Below are 12,950 nucleotides of genomic sequence, written 5' to 3'. Positions count from 1 at the left end.
TCTTTGGAGAATCTCGGTCTAGGTGTCAGGGTGTGAAAGTTTGTCATTTTATTTGGGCTGCGAGTGGATGTGGATGAGAACTTAAACTCAGGTCACAACTACCTATTAAAGACGATGTAAAATATTCTATCAGCCCAACTTACCAAGCCCAACAATCAATAGATGATCTGGAGGAGGGAGCTGAGTGTAAGGTGTCGAAATTTGCTGATGACACAAAGATAAGTGGAAAAGTGCGGAGGGTGTAGAAAGTCTGCAGAGGGATCTAGATAGGCTGAGCGAGTGGGCGAGGACCTGGCAGATGGAATACAATGTTGGCAAGTGTGAGGTTATCCACTTTGACAGGAATAATAGTAGGAAGGACTACTACTTAAAGGGCGAAAAGCTGCAGCATGCTACGGTGCAGAGGGACCTCAGGGTCCTTGTGCATGAGTTGCAAAAACCCAGCCTACAGGTGCAGCAGGTGGTCAGGAAGGCAAATGGGATGCTGGCCTTCATAGCGAGGGGGATTGAATATAAAAGTAGGGAGGTCTTGCTGCAACTGTACAGGGCGCTGGTGAGCCGCAGCTGGAGTACTGTGTGCAGTTTTGGTCGCCGCACGCACAAGGACATTTTGGCCTTGGAGGGTGTGCAGAGGAAGTTCACTAAGCTGATACCGGAGTTGAGGGGGTTGAGCTATGAAGAGAGGCTGAATAGACTGGGCTTGTACTCGTTGGAGTTTAGAAGGATGAGGGGGGATCTTATTGAGACGTATAAGATGATGAAGGGGATGGATAGGGTAGAGGTGGAGAGGTTCTTCCCACTCAGAAGGGACAGCAGGACTAGAGGGCACAGCCTCAAGATAAGGGGGAGGGTGCAGTTTAGAACAGAGTTGAGGAGGAACTTCTTCACTCAGAGGGTGGTGAATCTCTGGAATTCTCTGCCCGTTGAAGTGGTGGAGGCTACCTCGCTAAATATATTTAAGACGCGGGTAGATAGGTTTTTGGTAGGCAAGGGAATTAAGGGTTATGGGGAAAAAGCGGGAAAGTGGAACTGAGCCACTTCAGATCAGCCATGATCTTATTGAATGGCGGGGCAGGCTCGAGGGGCTAGATGGCCTACTCCTGCTCCTATTTCTTATGTTCTTATGTTCTAACTTGAAGAGGGGACAGAAGAGTTACTCAGTGTTCTTAGCACTCATGATTCCTATTGTCGATGATATGATCAAGGGATTTGTATCTTAGCACTGCTATTTGACATCACCAGCAATCACGGGTGCAGATTAAAATACAGGGCTGAAGATGCAGACAGTTTTTCCATGTGAATGAGGTCTTCACAACCCATTGTCCACAACAATCTGTTTGGAATTCACGATCTGCATTTTCTATTCAGTCTCTTTGCAGTGTTTTTCAAATACTCAATTGAATATAAGGTCTCACTGGACCCAAGGGAGATCAGTCAGTGTTTTCCAAAATGATGACAAACTGGAAACAATGAAAAAGCAAAGAGATTTGGGAACTGAAGTACACAAATCGTTTAAAGCTGATAGAATGGGTGCAAGAGGATTGAAATTTTGACCTTGATCTCAAGGGATTGGAAATAAAGAGAAGGGAGTTATGCTTCAGTTGTTTAGAACCTAAGTCCTCATCTGGAATAATATGCTCAGTTTTGGGCACCGTGCCTCAGAAAGGACATATTGACTTTTGGGGATGGAAAGTAGATTCAGCAGAATGAAAACAGGCCTTAAGAGGCTATAATTTGAGGAAGGGGTAGATGAATTTGGCTTGTATTACGTGGATGACAAAATATTGAAGAATGGTCAGAGAGAGGGGTTAATGTTAAAAAAGGTAGATGGAGAGAAACTATTTCCCTCTGGCAGGGAATCAAGAGATCATGACTTTAATATGTGTGCTCAGCAATTTTGGAGGAAAATCAAGAACCACTTTTTTTCATGTGGAGTGGCTTGAATCTAGAATTAATTGTCCATAACGTTGCAGATGCTGGGATAATGGGAGACAATCAGTTGAGATAGCTTGGAAGAGGGCTGAAAATGATCTTGGAGAGTGAGTAAACTCCACACTCACCATACTCTGTCACCGTACGGCAGAAATCAACCTAACAAGCCGAATGCTAAATTGTATTGCCAGATTAGCAGAGTTTAACATGAGACAGCACCATGTTAAACACAGCTGTTCTCTTCAGGCTGTCTTGAGAACAGCATTCAGTTCTGTTCACCAAAGGTACATGAGAAACAGCTTACCTCAGGAGTGTTGCAGATGAGGACCAGAAGAGAGATTTCTCATGCCAGAGGACTGAGTTATGAGGAAAGATTAGAACAACATTGACTTTTCATTCCAGAATGGAGGCAAATGAGATGGACCTTTGTAGAGTATGTCAGATATTAAGTGAAATAGAAAAGTTAATCCCAAGTACTATTTCAGATGAAACAATTGGCTTCCTCCAGCTGTAGCCATTTAAATAATCTTATATTTGGAATTTAGCTAAGAAAATCTTAGACCTATTTGGAGCTGAATTAAATTTCAAATAAGTGAGATCCAAAATTCCTCCAGAGAAAATAATATGGCAAATTAAAATATAAATAATTGGTTGATAGTACAAAACTTGAGTATTACTGAATAAAGAGACATGTTGTTGAAGCTTTTCATCTTGTACTCATCAGGACAGATGCAAGAATGTCAAATTTCACAGGGAACAGCTATTTATTCTGCATGAGAAAAGGGTGCTGATTGGTTGGTATGTCAACACAGATCTGCCAAGATGTTGCCATGGAGAATGCACTAGGGAACTGTTGTCCCCTTAAATATCAATGTATTACTTAAATGCAACTTCAGAGTGTCTAAAGCAAAATTTTGTTTCCACATCTAGGGTTACCTTTTGTGGTCTGTGCTGCAAAAAGTATGTGGAAGCCAACATTTCACAGAAATCCCGCACAACTGTCAAATATACAATGAAAACTTTAGCCAGCAGTTCAGAAACTATCATCTTCATGCTGTTGGGAATCTCAGCTGTTGATACTTCAAAGTGGACCTGGGACACAGGTTTGGTGCTCTTCACACTTCTCTTCACATTTGTCTTCAGGGCAATAGGTAAGTACTCATTTCTCTTCCCTCCATCCCTACGCCATCAAAGTCTGTCAGACCGCCCCTGCAAACCATAGTGAGTGGATGTGTGAGAGTGCAGTATATTAGTAAACTGTACACTGCACTGTAAGCCATCCACATCAGTCAGGCAAAGTTACATAAGTTCAGAAAAAAACGTAATTTTTTCCATGTGACCATTTCTTTGTAATTAAGTAAAGAAGGTTTTTTTTAGTGCTTTATTATTTCCTTAGGTCATCACACAAATGATTTACACCCAAAGGATTATTCTTGAGATACATTCCCATCCTGTATCGTTGGTCATCTCACAACAAACTCTCACAAACAATAAGTGAATGAACAGCTAGTTCATTTGATTTTTGTTTTGCTACTGGAGAGAGAGCAGCAGACCAGGAGATGAGGAGAATTCTGTTTCAAATAGTGCCAAAGGGTCTTTTTACTTTTTGTTCTTATTCACTCGCGGGACATGCGCAATAGTGGCTATTTATTGCTCATCCCTCGTCGCCCTTATGTTGAATGGTTTGCTAAGCCATTTCAGAGGACAGTTGTGAGTCAACCACATTGTTGTGGCTCTGGAGTCACAAGTAGGCCAGGACAGCAGATTTCCTACCCTAAAGGACATTAGTGAACCAGATGGGTTTTTCCGACAATTGATGATGGTTTCATGGTCATCAGTAAATTCTTACTCCCAGGTTCTTTTTATTGAATTTGAATTTCACCATCTGCCATGGCGGGATTCAAATCCACATCACCAGGACATTAACTGAGCATTCATCCAAACAGGTACATAGAGCCTTGGTTTGACTTTGCATCAAAAAAAAATGTTTTTCTTTGGAATTCCTTCTCACCCTTGTAAAGGCTGAGGCCTTCACCTGTTCTGACAAGATGATTGATACCAAGCAGGTGGGGCTTCTAGAGGCTGTGGTGCTGGGATTCTTGCAGAGGTTGAAGGCATCTTGGGAGGCCACTATGCCAAGTGGTAAGGGGCATACTGCCTTTTCCTCAACAATAGTGAGGATCAGCTTTGCAATCAGCACCAGGAAAGTGGCCTGCAACCCCAAAGATTCACATTTCAGGAATGACTAAAATGCCCTCTTGGGGCATTGGGTGGGTGCGTGTCAGATCAGAATGTTTCTAAAGGGTCCCAACAGCCTTGCAATCCCATCAGTTTATGTAACAAGGTTGAATTTTCCTTGTACTGACACAGATACCCACCAGCAATACTTAAAAAGGTTAATATCCTAACAGATGTGACATTATGATGAGAATTGGGACTTTCTAATGTTTCTCAATTGTGGTTTTATTGCTATTGTTTGATTATGATAAATATGGATTGAATTTGTAATCTGACATTTATTTTCATACATGATGTTTGAAAATTGTTATTATCCTTTAACTCATGACCAGTTAATAGCTTGTTGGTTGATGTTGGAATTAGTAGGCATTCAAGATGTGATTTGTCCAATTGTGGCTTTTCATCCATTTCACTGTTAATTTGTTTATCAGAAAATATGTCTTCAAATTATTTACTGTAAAATCTGGGGTGCCTGTCACAATCGCAAGCAGTTAATAATTTACAATTGTCATCAGTGATGCAACATCTTAGTGTTTATCTTCTTCAAAATAATTATGACTGTGAAAGATAGGGGAACAATGTTTACTTAGACATATGACTTAAATGATACATTTAGAAAATGTTCACAGGACAAGCACCATCAGCAATGACTCTGTTATAAAGTTACTCTACTGTGATAGATAATTTGTTTGGTTCAGCATTATTGGTCACTCCTGTAAGTGAACTTATATCCCCCACAAATTGAAAAGCGCCCTTATGACTTGTTTTCTAATTAAATAACAGGAATAGCCCAGGTTGTAAAATACCTCTTGTTTTACATACTGAAAGTCATTTGTATTTTCCTATTCAGAAAGATTTTTTTAAAAGTTTATTTATTAGTGTCACAAGTAGGCTTGAATTATCACTGCAGTGAAGTTACTGTCAAAATCCCCTAGTTGCCACACTCCAGCACCTGTTCGGGTACACTGAGGCAGAATTTAGCATGGTCAAGCCACCCAACCCATATATCTTTCGAACTGTGGGAGAAAACCAGAGCTCCCAAAGGAAACCCATGCAGACACAGGGAGAACATGCAGGCTGTGCACAGACAGTGACCCAAGCCAGGCATCAAACCAGGGTCCCTAGCACTGTGAGGCAGTGCTAACCACTGTGCCACCTAGTATTCTACTGCGCTCAGATCAATCATAAATCAGTTAATTGTACATGAGATGAAAGAACAAATAAAATACAGTTTTGTTTTGATTTAAGAAGTTAGGAAGCAAGGTGAGTAGTAAAGTTGGGACAGGAAATGTAAAAAAGAGTCTAAACAGATTAAAGGAGTAGGCAAAGCTGAAACAGATAAAGTTTGATGTAAGGAAGTATGTGGTCCTCCACCTCAAATCCAAGATAGGTCATTCAGAATCTTTTCTTAATAGTGAGAAATTAAGAACTGTAATGGAGCAAAAAGGATAGCGGTGTCCATGCACAACTACCAAGGTTAATAGGGCATTGGCCTTTACTCCAGGAGGGTTGGAGGGAGGAGGATGTTATACTTCAGTTGTGATAGGGAGATGCCGGCGTTGACTGGGGTAAGCACAGTAAAAAGTCTCACAACACCAAGTTAAAGTCCAACAGGTTATTTGGTAGCACAAGTCACAAGCTCTCAGAGCACTGCCCCTTCATCAAGTGAGTGGAGTTCTGTTCACAAACAGGGCATATCTAGACACAAATCCAATTTACAAGATAATGGTTGGAATGCGAATCTTTACAGGCAATCAAGTCTTATGCAATCTTTACAGGTAATCAAGACTTGATTGCCTGTAAAGACTTGCATTCCAGCCATTATCTTGTAAATTGGGTGTGTGTGTGTGTATATATATATATATATATATAAATATTTGTGAACAGAACTCCCATTCAACTGATGAAGGGGCAATGCTCCGAACGCTTATGGCTTGTGCTACTAAAGAAACCTGTTGGACTTTAACCTGGTGTTGTGAGACTTTTTACTATACTTCAGTTGTACAGAGTCTTGCTCAGCTTTACAGTCTGCTCTGACCTCCATTTTCTCAATACTGATGGAGAACATGATTTTGGATTGCTGCTTTGTTTGGAGCCCAACTACTAGTTCATATCAGTATCCTGGGTGCTTTGCGTCTTTTGAAAGTTAACATTTGTGAGCTGAACCTGACTTAATATCAGCAACATTTAAACCAAAATATATTCCAAGCCAAATAGGTAAAATTGCAAATTTCCACATTTGAGTGTAAACCTTCCAAATGCTAACAGCTTTTGTAGAAGTGTGCCTTCTCCTTAAAACTAAGAATCTCGTAGCCTTTGTCTGTATGGTTTATATTCTCAGTTAAAGAAAGTCATTATTATTGTGACCAATCTTTCACTCCCAGGAGTAATTCTGCAGAGCTGGGTATTAAATCATTTTCGGCTGGTCCCACTGGACAGAATTGACCAGGTGGTTATGACATACGGTGGCTTGCGTGGTGCAGTAGCATTTGCACTGGTGATACTTCTCAACAGTCAGACTATCAAGGCGAAAGATTACTTTGTTGCGACGACAATCACAGTTATATTTTTCACAGTGATAATTCAGGTGAGTGCTGTGCCTGATTATATGTTTCATGTTCCTCAATGACTGGCAGTTCTGGCAGTCATTCTTCAATTTGTCTGCAGCATTTTGATGTTTCCATTGAGATGCATTATTTGACAAGGATTTAGGTTTGACCTAGCAAGAACTCTTATTTACCCTATTTGTCCTTTTCTTTATGTTACCAAACCAAAATCCACTGAGGTCACAACAAGGAAAGTCAAATTAATTATTGAGCATTCTAATGGTTTTCTAGATTGAACTGTTTGCTCGAACTGTAATTTGCAGCTTTTTATAGCCAGTGCATGACTAGTGCTGCATTCCAGCTTGCAGCTAGAAATGTCTCTGTCCATTCTTCAATTGATTATTTACTTGTTTACTACATAGCATTGTATTTATTGCGCAGAAACAGGGCCAGTCTGTCCAATATGTACATACTGGTGTTTATGTTCCATTTCCACGCCCTCCCATTCAATGCCATCCCTTTACATTCTCACTGGATTTTTAGTGGCTGTCTTATGGCTATTGTTATAACTATTGTTATAGTTATTGCCCCAGACCCTTCATAATTTGAAACATTTCCGTGACTGGCATATGAAACCCTTTCATAAACTTAAAGACCTCTATCAGGCCATCCCTCAATGTTCCCTTTCCAAGAGAAAATAATCCTATTCTGTTCCATTTTTCCAAATAGATATCGGCCGGAATTCTCCCGTGTCAAATTTGCATGAAAACTGGAATAATTCATGCCGGTATTTTTTCTGTCCAGTTCAGAGAAGAATCTGATTCACAGGGAAGGAAATCTGCCATCTTTACCTGGTCTGGCCTACATGTGACTCCAGATCCACAGCAATGTGGTGAACACTTAAATGCCCTTTGAAATAGCCAAGCAAGCCATTCAGTTCAAGAACAACTAGGAAAGGGTAATGAATGCTAGTCCAGCCAACACACCCACAATTAAAAAAGAACTTACTGACGATCTTTTGGAAATCTGAGTATATTACAAAGAATTCAATAAGTGTCACCAAGTATGATTTTTCCGTTTTGAAATCCAAGCTGACTACTCTTTAGTATATTTTCAGTTTCCAGGTGTACTGCAGCTCTATTCAGTGAGGATTACAGCATGACTGCCAGAAAAATCCTGTATATGTTAGAAATTATCCTCATATCCATTCTACTACCAAGTACAGATGGGTCCCATTAAGAAAGAGGAACATTTAATTTCTGGAGATATTTCTTTAAACTCTGTACGCTTCATTTTTAGTATCGACATTAGAATTGAGGGAGGCAGTTCTCCCAAAAGTGCTGAATTGGCGTGAAAACCGGTCTAGATCACAACCGTTTTTTCAGTGAAACATCAGACCCAAATCTCTGCACTCTGTGTAATGCAAAGGTCACAATCATGAATATCATTAAAAACCTAAAGGGGGCAGCGCCAATTTGCGCCAGTGTATAACAGCCCTAGAACTCTACGTGTGCACAGTGGCCCTGGTCTCTAAGTCTCCCAGTTTGTTGGCCAGCTCGATCGCTGGCCAGCCCAAGACTCCCGCAGTGCAGCCCTTCCAGCTCCAGCTTCTCCCCCTCTCTACAGCCTGATCGCAGCCGCAACAACATTTTCTGGGCCAGCCCCGACTCCCCATCCAGGAACGCCTCAATGTCCAGCCCCCCGCACCTAGCAGTGGCGATCCCTTACCCCCCCACTCCGGCAGACCCTCCCAATCCCACTGACCCCTTCCCATCCCCCCTCAGGCTGCCCCAATCGCTGGCCTCCCCCCCCCCAGCCAAGACTCATCCCCATGCAGAGTGACAGCAGGATGCCCCCCCAACAATCACCCCCATAGGCCCTGTCCACAATAGGCACCACTCCCTTGGCGCTGCCCAATGGGCAGTGCCAAGGTGCCCCCCCCGGGCATGGGCACTTTAAGGCAGTGCCAGGGGCACAGGCTGGTACTGCCACAGTGCCCATACCCAGGGGGCACCAACCCACTGCTGCCTGACCCCTAGGTGGGCTCCGATTGCCCCCCACTTCTTCACTCCAGCGGGTCTCCTGCTAGTTCCCCGAATGTGGGGAGCTACTTTAAACCTCCCCAGAGTGAAGTACTCCTGCCAGAGTGGGAGACGCTATCAGGCCTGGCAAGTTCCGCACCAGGCCCGATAATCACATTTAAAATAGATTTAAAATACATTCAAAAAGGATTTAAATCACTTGCCTCTCTTCCAGCTGGTTTCCAGAGTGGTCCCAACTGTGACTGTTCTCTGGCTGTGGGAGATGCGCATGCATCGGGAACGCAGGTGCAAATCCCGTAAAATGGCCGACACGTGCATCTCCCGACCTGAGTGACCAGAAAATTTGTGGGTCGCAATACGAGAATTGCTCCTGAGATTTGACATTTTGGGTGGGATTCACTCAAAAAAATTCAAAGTGTCAAATTCACATAAAAACTGGAGTAAATCCTGCTTTTTTTTTCAGTAGGATTTTCAAAATGAATCTCCCACAATCTGTACATTACAGAGTGCCCCAATGTGGTTCACAGTAAAAATCAGAGGGCGGGGTCTATTTCTGCTGGAGAGACGGAAACATAGCAATGGCCCGCAGTGCCAGACTCCCAATAGCTGGGCAGCTCAGTCACTGGCCAGCCCTGTGACCCTGCAATGCTAATCACTGGCGTCCCAGACACATCCAGGCCAGTCCAAGTTGACAATGCCCAGGGGGTACCCCCTTTACCCCCAACCTCTTGGAGGGCCTCCATGGCCCCCCTTCACTCCAGCAGGGTTGGGCTGTTATAAACCCCATTGGAGTGAATGGAGTGAACTTCCTAGCCCAGAGGGGGTGGCGCACTGTGGAGAGACACTAGCAGGCCCAGAGACTTCCATCCGGGACCATGAATGAAATGCAAATCACAATTTACATAATCTTTCCGGAATTCAGTGGGGCTGAGGTGGCGGCTGGAGATGCGTGGTGACTGTGACACCCAGTAGGAAGCCTGTTGCACGTCCTCTGCTTATGCCTCCTGGCCCAGGCTGGGAGTATCGCTGCCTTTAACTCTAGCGTCAATTTATAAGTTTGATTTACATAATTGACTTCAAACATGGTTCTTCACATTCTCATTAAACCTGCAGTTACTGATTAAATACCATTTTTAGCCATTTAACCACTTTCCAAGAGATGTGAAGATTTTCAGCTGAGCAGCAACATATTCCACAATACATCTATATCTAAGGGATTAGAATTAAAGGTCATGCTTCAGCTATACAAAGCACTGTTTAGATCACACCAGGAGCACAATGAGGAGTTCTGGACACTGCTCCTAAAGTGCAGTTAGAGTGCATCAGTGGAGATAGTGGTGGTTGTAAGCTTCCTCACTGGGGAATGGGGAGGGTCAGGAGGGATGGAAAATGCCTCAGGATGATGAATAGGAGCGAAGACAAGGAATCCAGGCCTAGGTGATGCTAGAGACCACTGCAGAAGATATAGAAAAGAATGGGAAATGGATATGTGTACCGGGTAGATGAAGGTGCTGGACTTGTCGACTATGTGCTTTTCTCCCTCAGTTGTCTGGGGCAGAAATACTCCCCTACACTGCCCAAATGGCAGTTGTCTCAGTGACTTTGTTGGTGTTCAGGTCATTTGGCCTGTACATTTACATTTCCAAGGCAGACAGCCACATCAAGCCTCAAAAGTATAGAATACATGGGCAGGATTTTCCAGCCTCACTCGCCTGGAAACTGGAAAATCTGGCCAAGATCAAAGGACCTTTCCATCGTCCGCCGCTCGCCCACTCCAATTCCCATGGTGGCCAGGACAATAAAATTTGCCCCCATAAGTTTAGAAAATATTGAATATATTAAAAATGTACTTGACTTCAACCTTTAGCTTGCCTACATATTTTTGATAAATTGTATTTTACTTTAAATGCACATTATTGTATTTAGCAATCCTCTAGGGTTAATTACTCAAATGTTGTGGGTCTGTGCAGCAGTTAATGAACCTCCATAGAAACAAACAAAACTAGCCATCTTGTATATTGCAATTAGCTTGACAAACTTAAGGCATTAATTAGATGATCGAAAGGGCAGATAAGCAAGCATCTGTTTGTGGGTTTATTGTCCTGTTAACTGTACACGGGACTAAGCTTTATTGATAGTGAAGTTTGCACCAAGCAGTCAAAAAGCATTACCATAGTTCCATTCACACCAGAGTTCTTCTAACAGACAGCAGCATAAAGCAGCTAGGTGTCTCCTGTCTGTTGTAATGCCTGTTCAAAAACCCCGTCACGTTGCAGATACACAAGTGAGTCACTGAATGATTCAGTGATTAGTCAAAACCAAAATAGTCACTCCCTATGTGTCTTAACTCATGATGACACAAACAAGATTCAGGATCATAGGATCATAGAACCCTACAGTGCAGAAAGAGGCCCTTCAGCCCATCGAGTCTGCACTGACCACAATCCCACCCAGGCCCTACCTCCACATTCCTATATATTTTACCCACTAATCCCTCTAACCTACGCATCTCAGGGCCAATTTTAGCATGGCTAATCAACCTAAGCCGCACATCTTTGGACTGTGGGAGGAAACCGGAGCACCCGGCGGAAACCCACGCAGACACGAGGAAAATGTGCAAATTCCAAACAGACAGTGACCCACGCCGGGAATTAAACCCAGGTCCTTGGAGCTGAAAAGCAGCAGTGCTAGCCCACTGTGCTACCATGTGGCCCCAGTGCCTCCAAGCGATTCTTGATATCATGTGGAGTGAATTGAATTGGCTGGAGACTGGTATCTGAGATACTGGGGACCACTGGAGGAGGCCAGGATGGATCAGTGTGTACCATGGTAGGTGTGAGTTAAGATGCAGGCAGCAGGATTTGGATAACCTCAGGTTTACAGAGAAAGGGGAGGATCAATCAGGAGTGATCAGAATGGTCCAGTCTAGGGGCACTGAAGGAACGAATGAGGGTTTCCACAGCCGATGAGCTGGATCGGGGCAAACTCAGCCACTGTAAGCGAGGGGGAATTCGGCAATGCTTGTTCTAGTGTTGGCGTGAGTCTGAGGTTTGAAACTCATCCTGGAGTCAAACGTGAGGCCAAGGTTACAAATCCAACGTAATCTCAGACGGTGAGCACGGAGCACCTTAAAAACTGGGAGCAGGAGTAGGCTATTCGGCCCTTCAAACCCTGCTTCACAATTCAATATAACCATGGCTGATCCTCTATCTCAATGTCATACTCTCACTCTCTCCCCATACCCACTGACACCGTCTAGAAATCTATTTCCATCTGAACTCTATTCAGCATTTGGCCTCCACTGCTTCTGTTGTCGAGATTTCCACAGGTTCACCACTCTCTGAGTGATCAACATTCAAATACTCAGAAAGAGTTTTCATTTCGATAGTACCTATCACATCCTCAGGGTGCTGTGTGATTTGCAGGGGAACTTAGAGGTGGTGGTGTTTCCATGTGTCTGCTGACCTTGTCCTTCTAGGTGGTAGGGACGCTGGCTTTGGGAGCTGGTTCAAAGGAGGTGACACCTTGCTGCAGTGTATCTTGTAGGTGGCCCACACTGGAACCACAGGGCACTGCCTCACTGATCCAGAGATCTTGTGGGTTTTTGCTCCTTTCTGTTCTCTTACACTGACCTGTTGGAGTTTCACATCACAGAAATCTTCTAGTAGCCTGCTTGACTGGCCACCTGAAGCATTTAACCCTGAGGCATTGACTGTTCGGGAGTGAAAGAGTTCAGAGTCAAACCTGTACTAATCGTAATTAGTGCAGCTTTCTCTCAGGGATCCAGGATAACTTATAAAATGGTTGGATATCTCACTTGATGTTTTTTGTCCCCTAACAAGCCCTTTGCTTCTGGGGCTAGCTGTAATGCCACCTTCTGGTTGAGATCAATCATCTCAACACAGGCTAGTGATCAAAGTGGAAACCTTCCTGATTTCAGTATGTCATTTACTCACTAAACCATCAATCTAACTCTGGTGATTTTATTTTTGACTTAATAATGTCCCTTCTAGCTGATTGCTTACCATTCTCCTGTCATTCAGGAACAATTTTCAGCGCTTCAAGAATTGAAGTAGCATTTTACAGCAGTAAATCTGAATATTTTGCACGACTTTAGCACAGTTTTGGTTTTGTAACAACACAATACATGTACTATGTGCCAAAGCACATTCAGTTTGGATTTCTGAGTTGG

General features: G+C 43.3%; 1 protein-coding gene across 1 annotated transcript in view; it reads left to right on the top strand.

Annotated features, from left to right (window-relative positions):
* Nucleotides 1-12,950, top strand: part of LOC145341982 (sodium/hydrogen exchanger 5-like) — a 230,182-nt gene that overhangs the window by 128,731 nt on the left and 88,501 nt on the right. The window contains exons 6-7 of the mRNA XM_080187101.1: nucleotides 2,863-3,083; nucleotides 6,555-6,757. Of these exons, the coding sequence (XP_080043227.1) occupies nucleotides 2,863-3,083; nucleotides 6,555-6,757 (424 nt within the window). The remainder of the gene's footprint in view (nucleotides 1-2,862; nucleotides 3,084-6,554; nucleotides 6,758-12,950) is intronic.

This window comes from Carcharhinus amblyrhynchos, chromosome 4, assembly GCF_965287045.1.
Source record: "Carcharhinus amblyrhynchos chromosome 4, sCarAmb.v2.hapA, whole genome shotgun sequence".
Classification (NCBI taxonomy): Eukaryota; Metazoa; Chordata; class Chondrichthyes; order Carcharhiniformes; family Carcharhinidae; genus Carcharhinus; species Carcharhinus amblyrhynchos.
The sequence above is the reverse complement of the archived record's forward strand: the minus strand, read 5'-3'. Positions and strand labels throughout refer to the sequence as shown.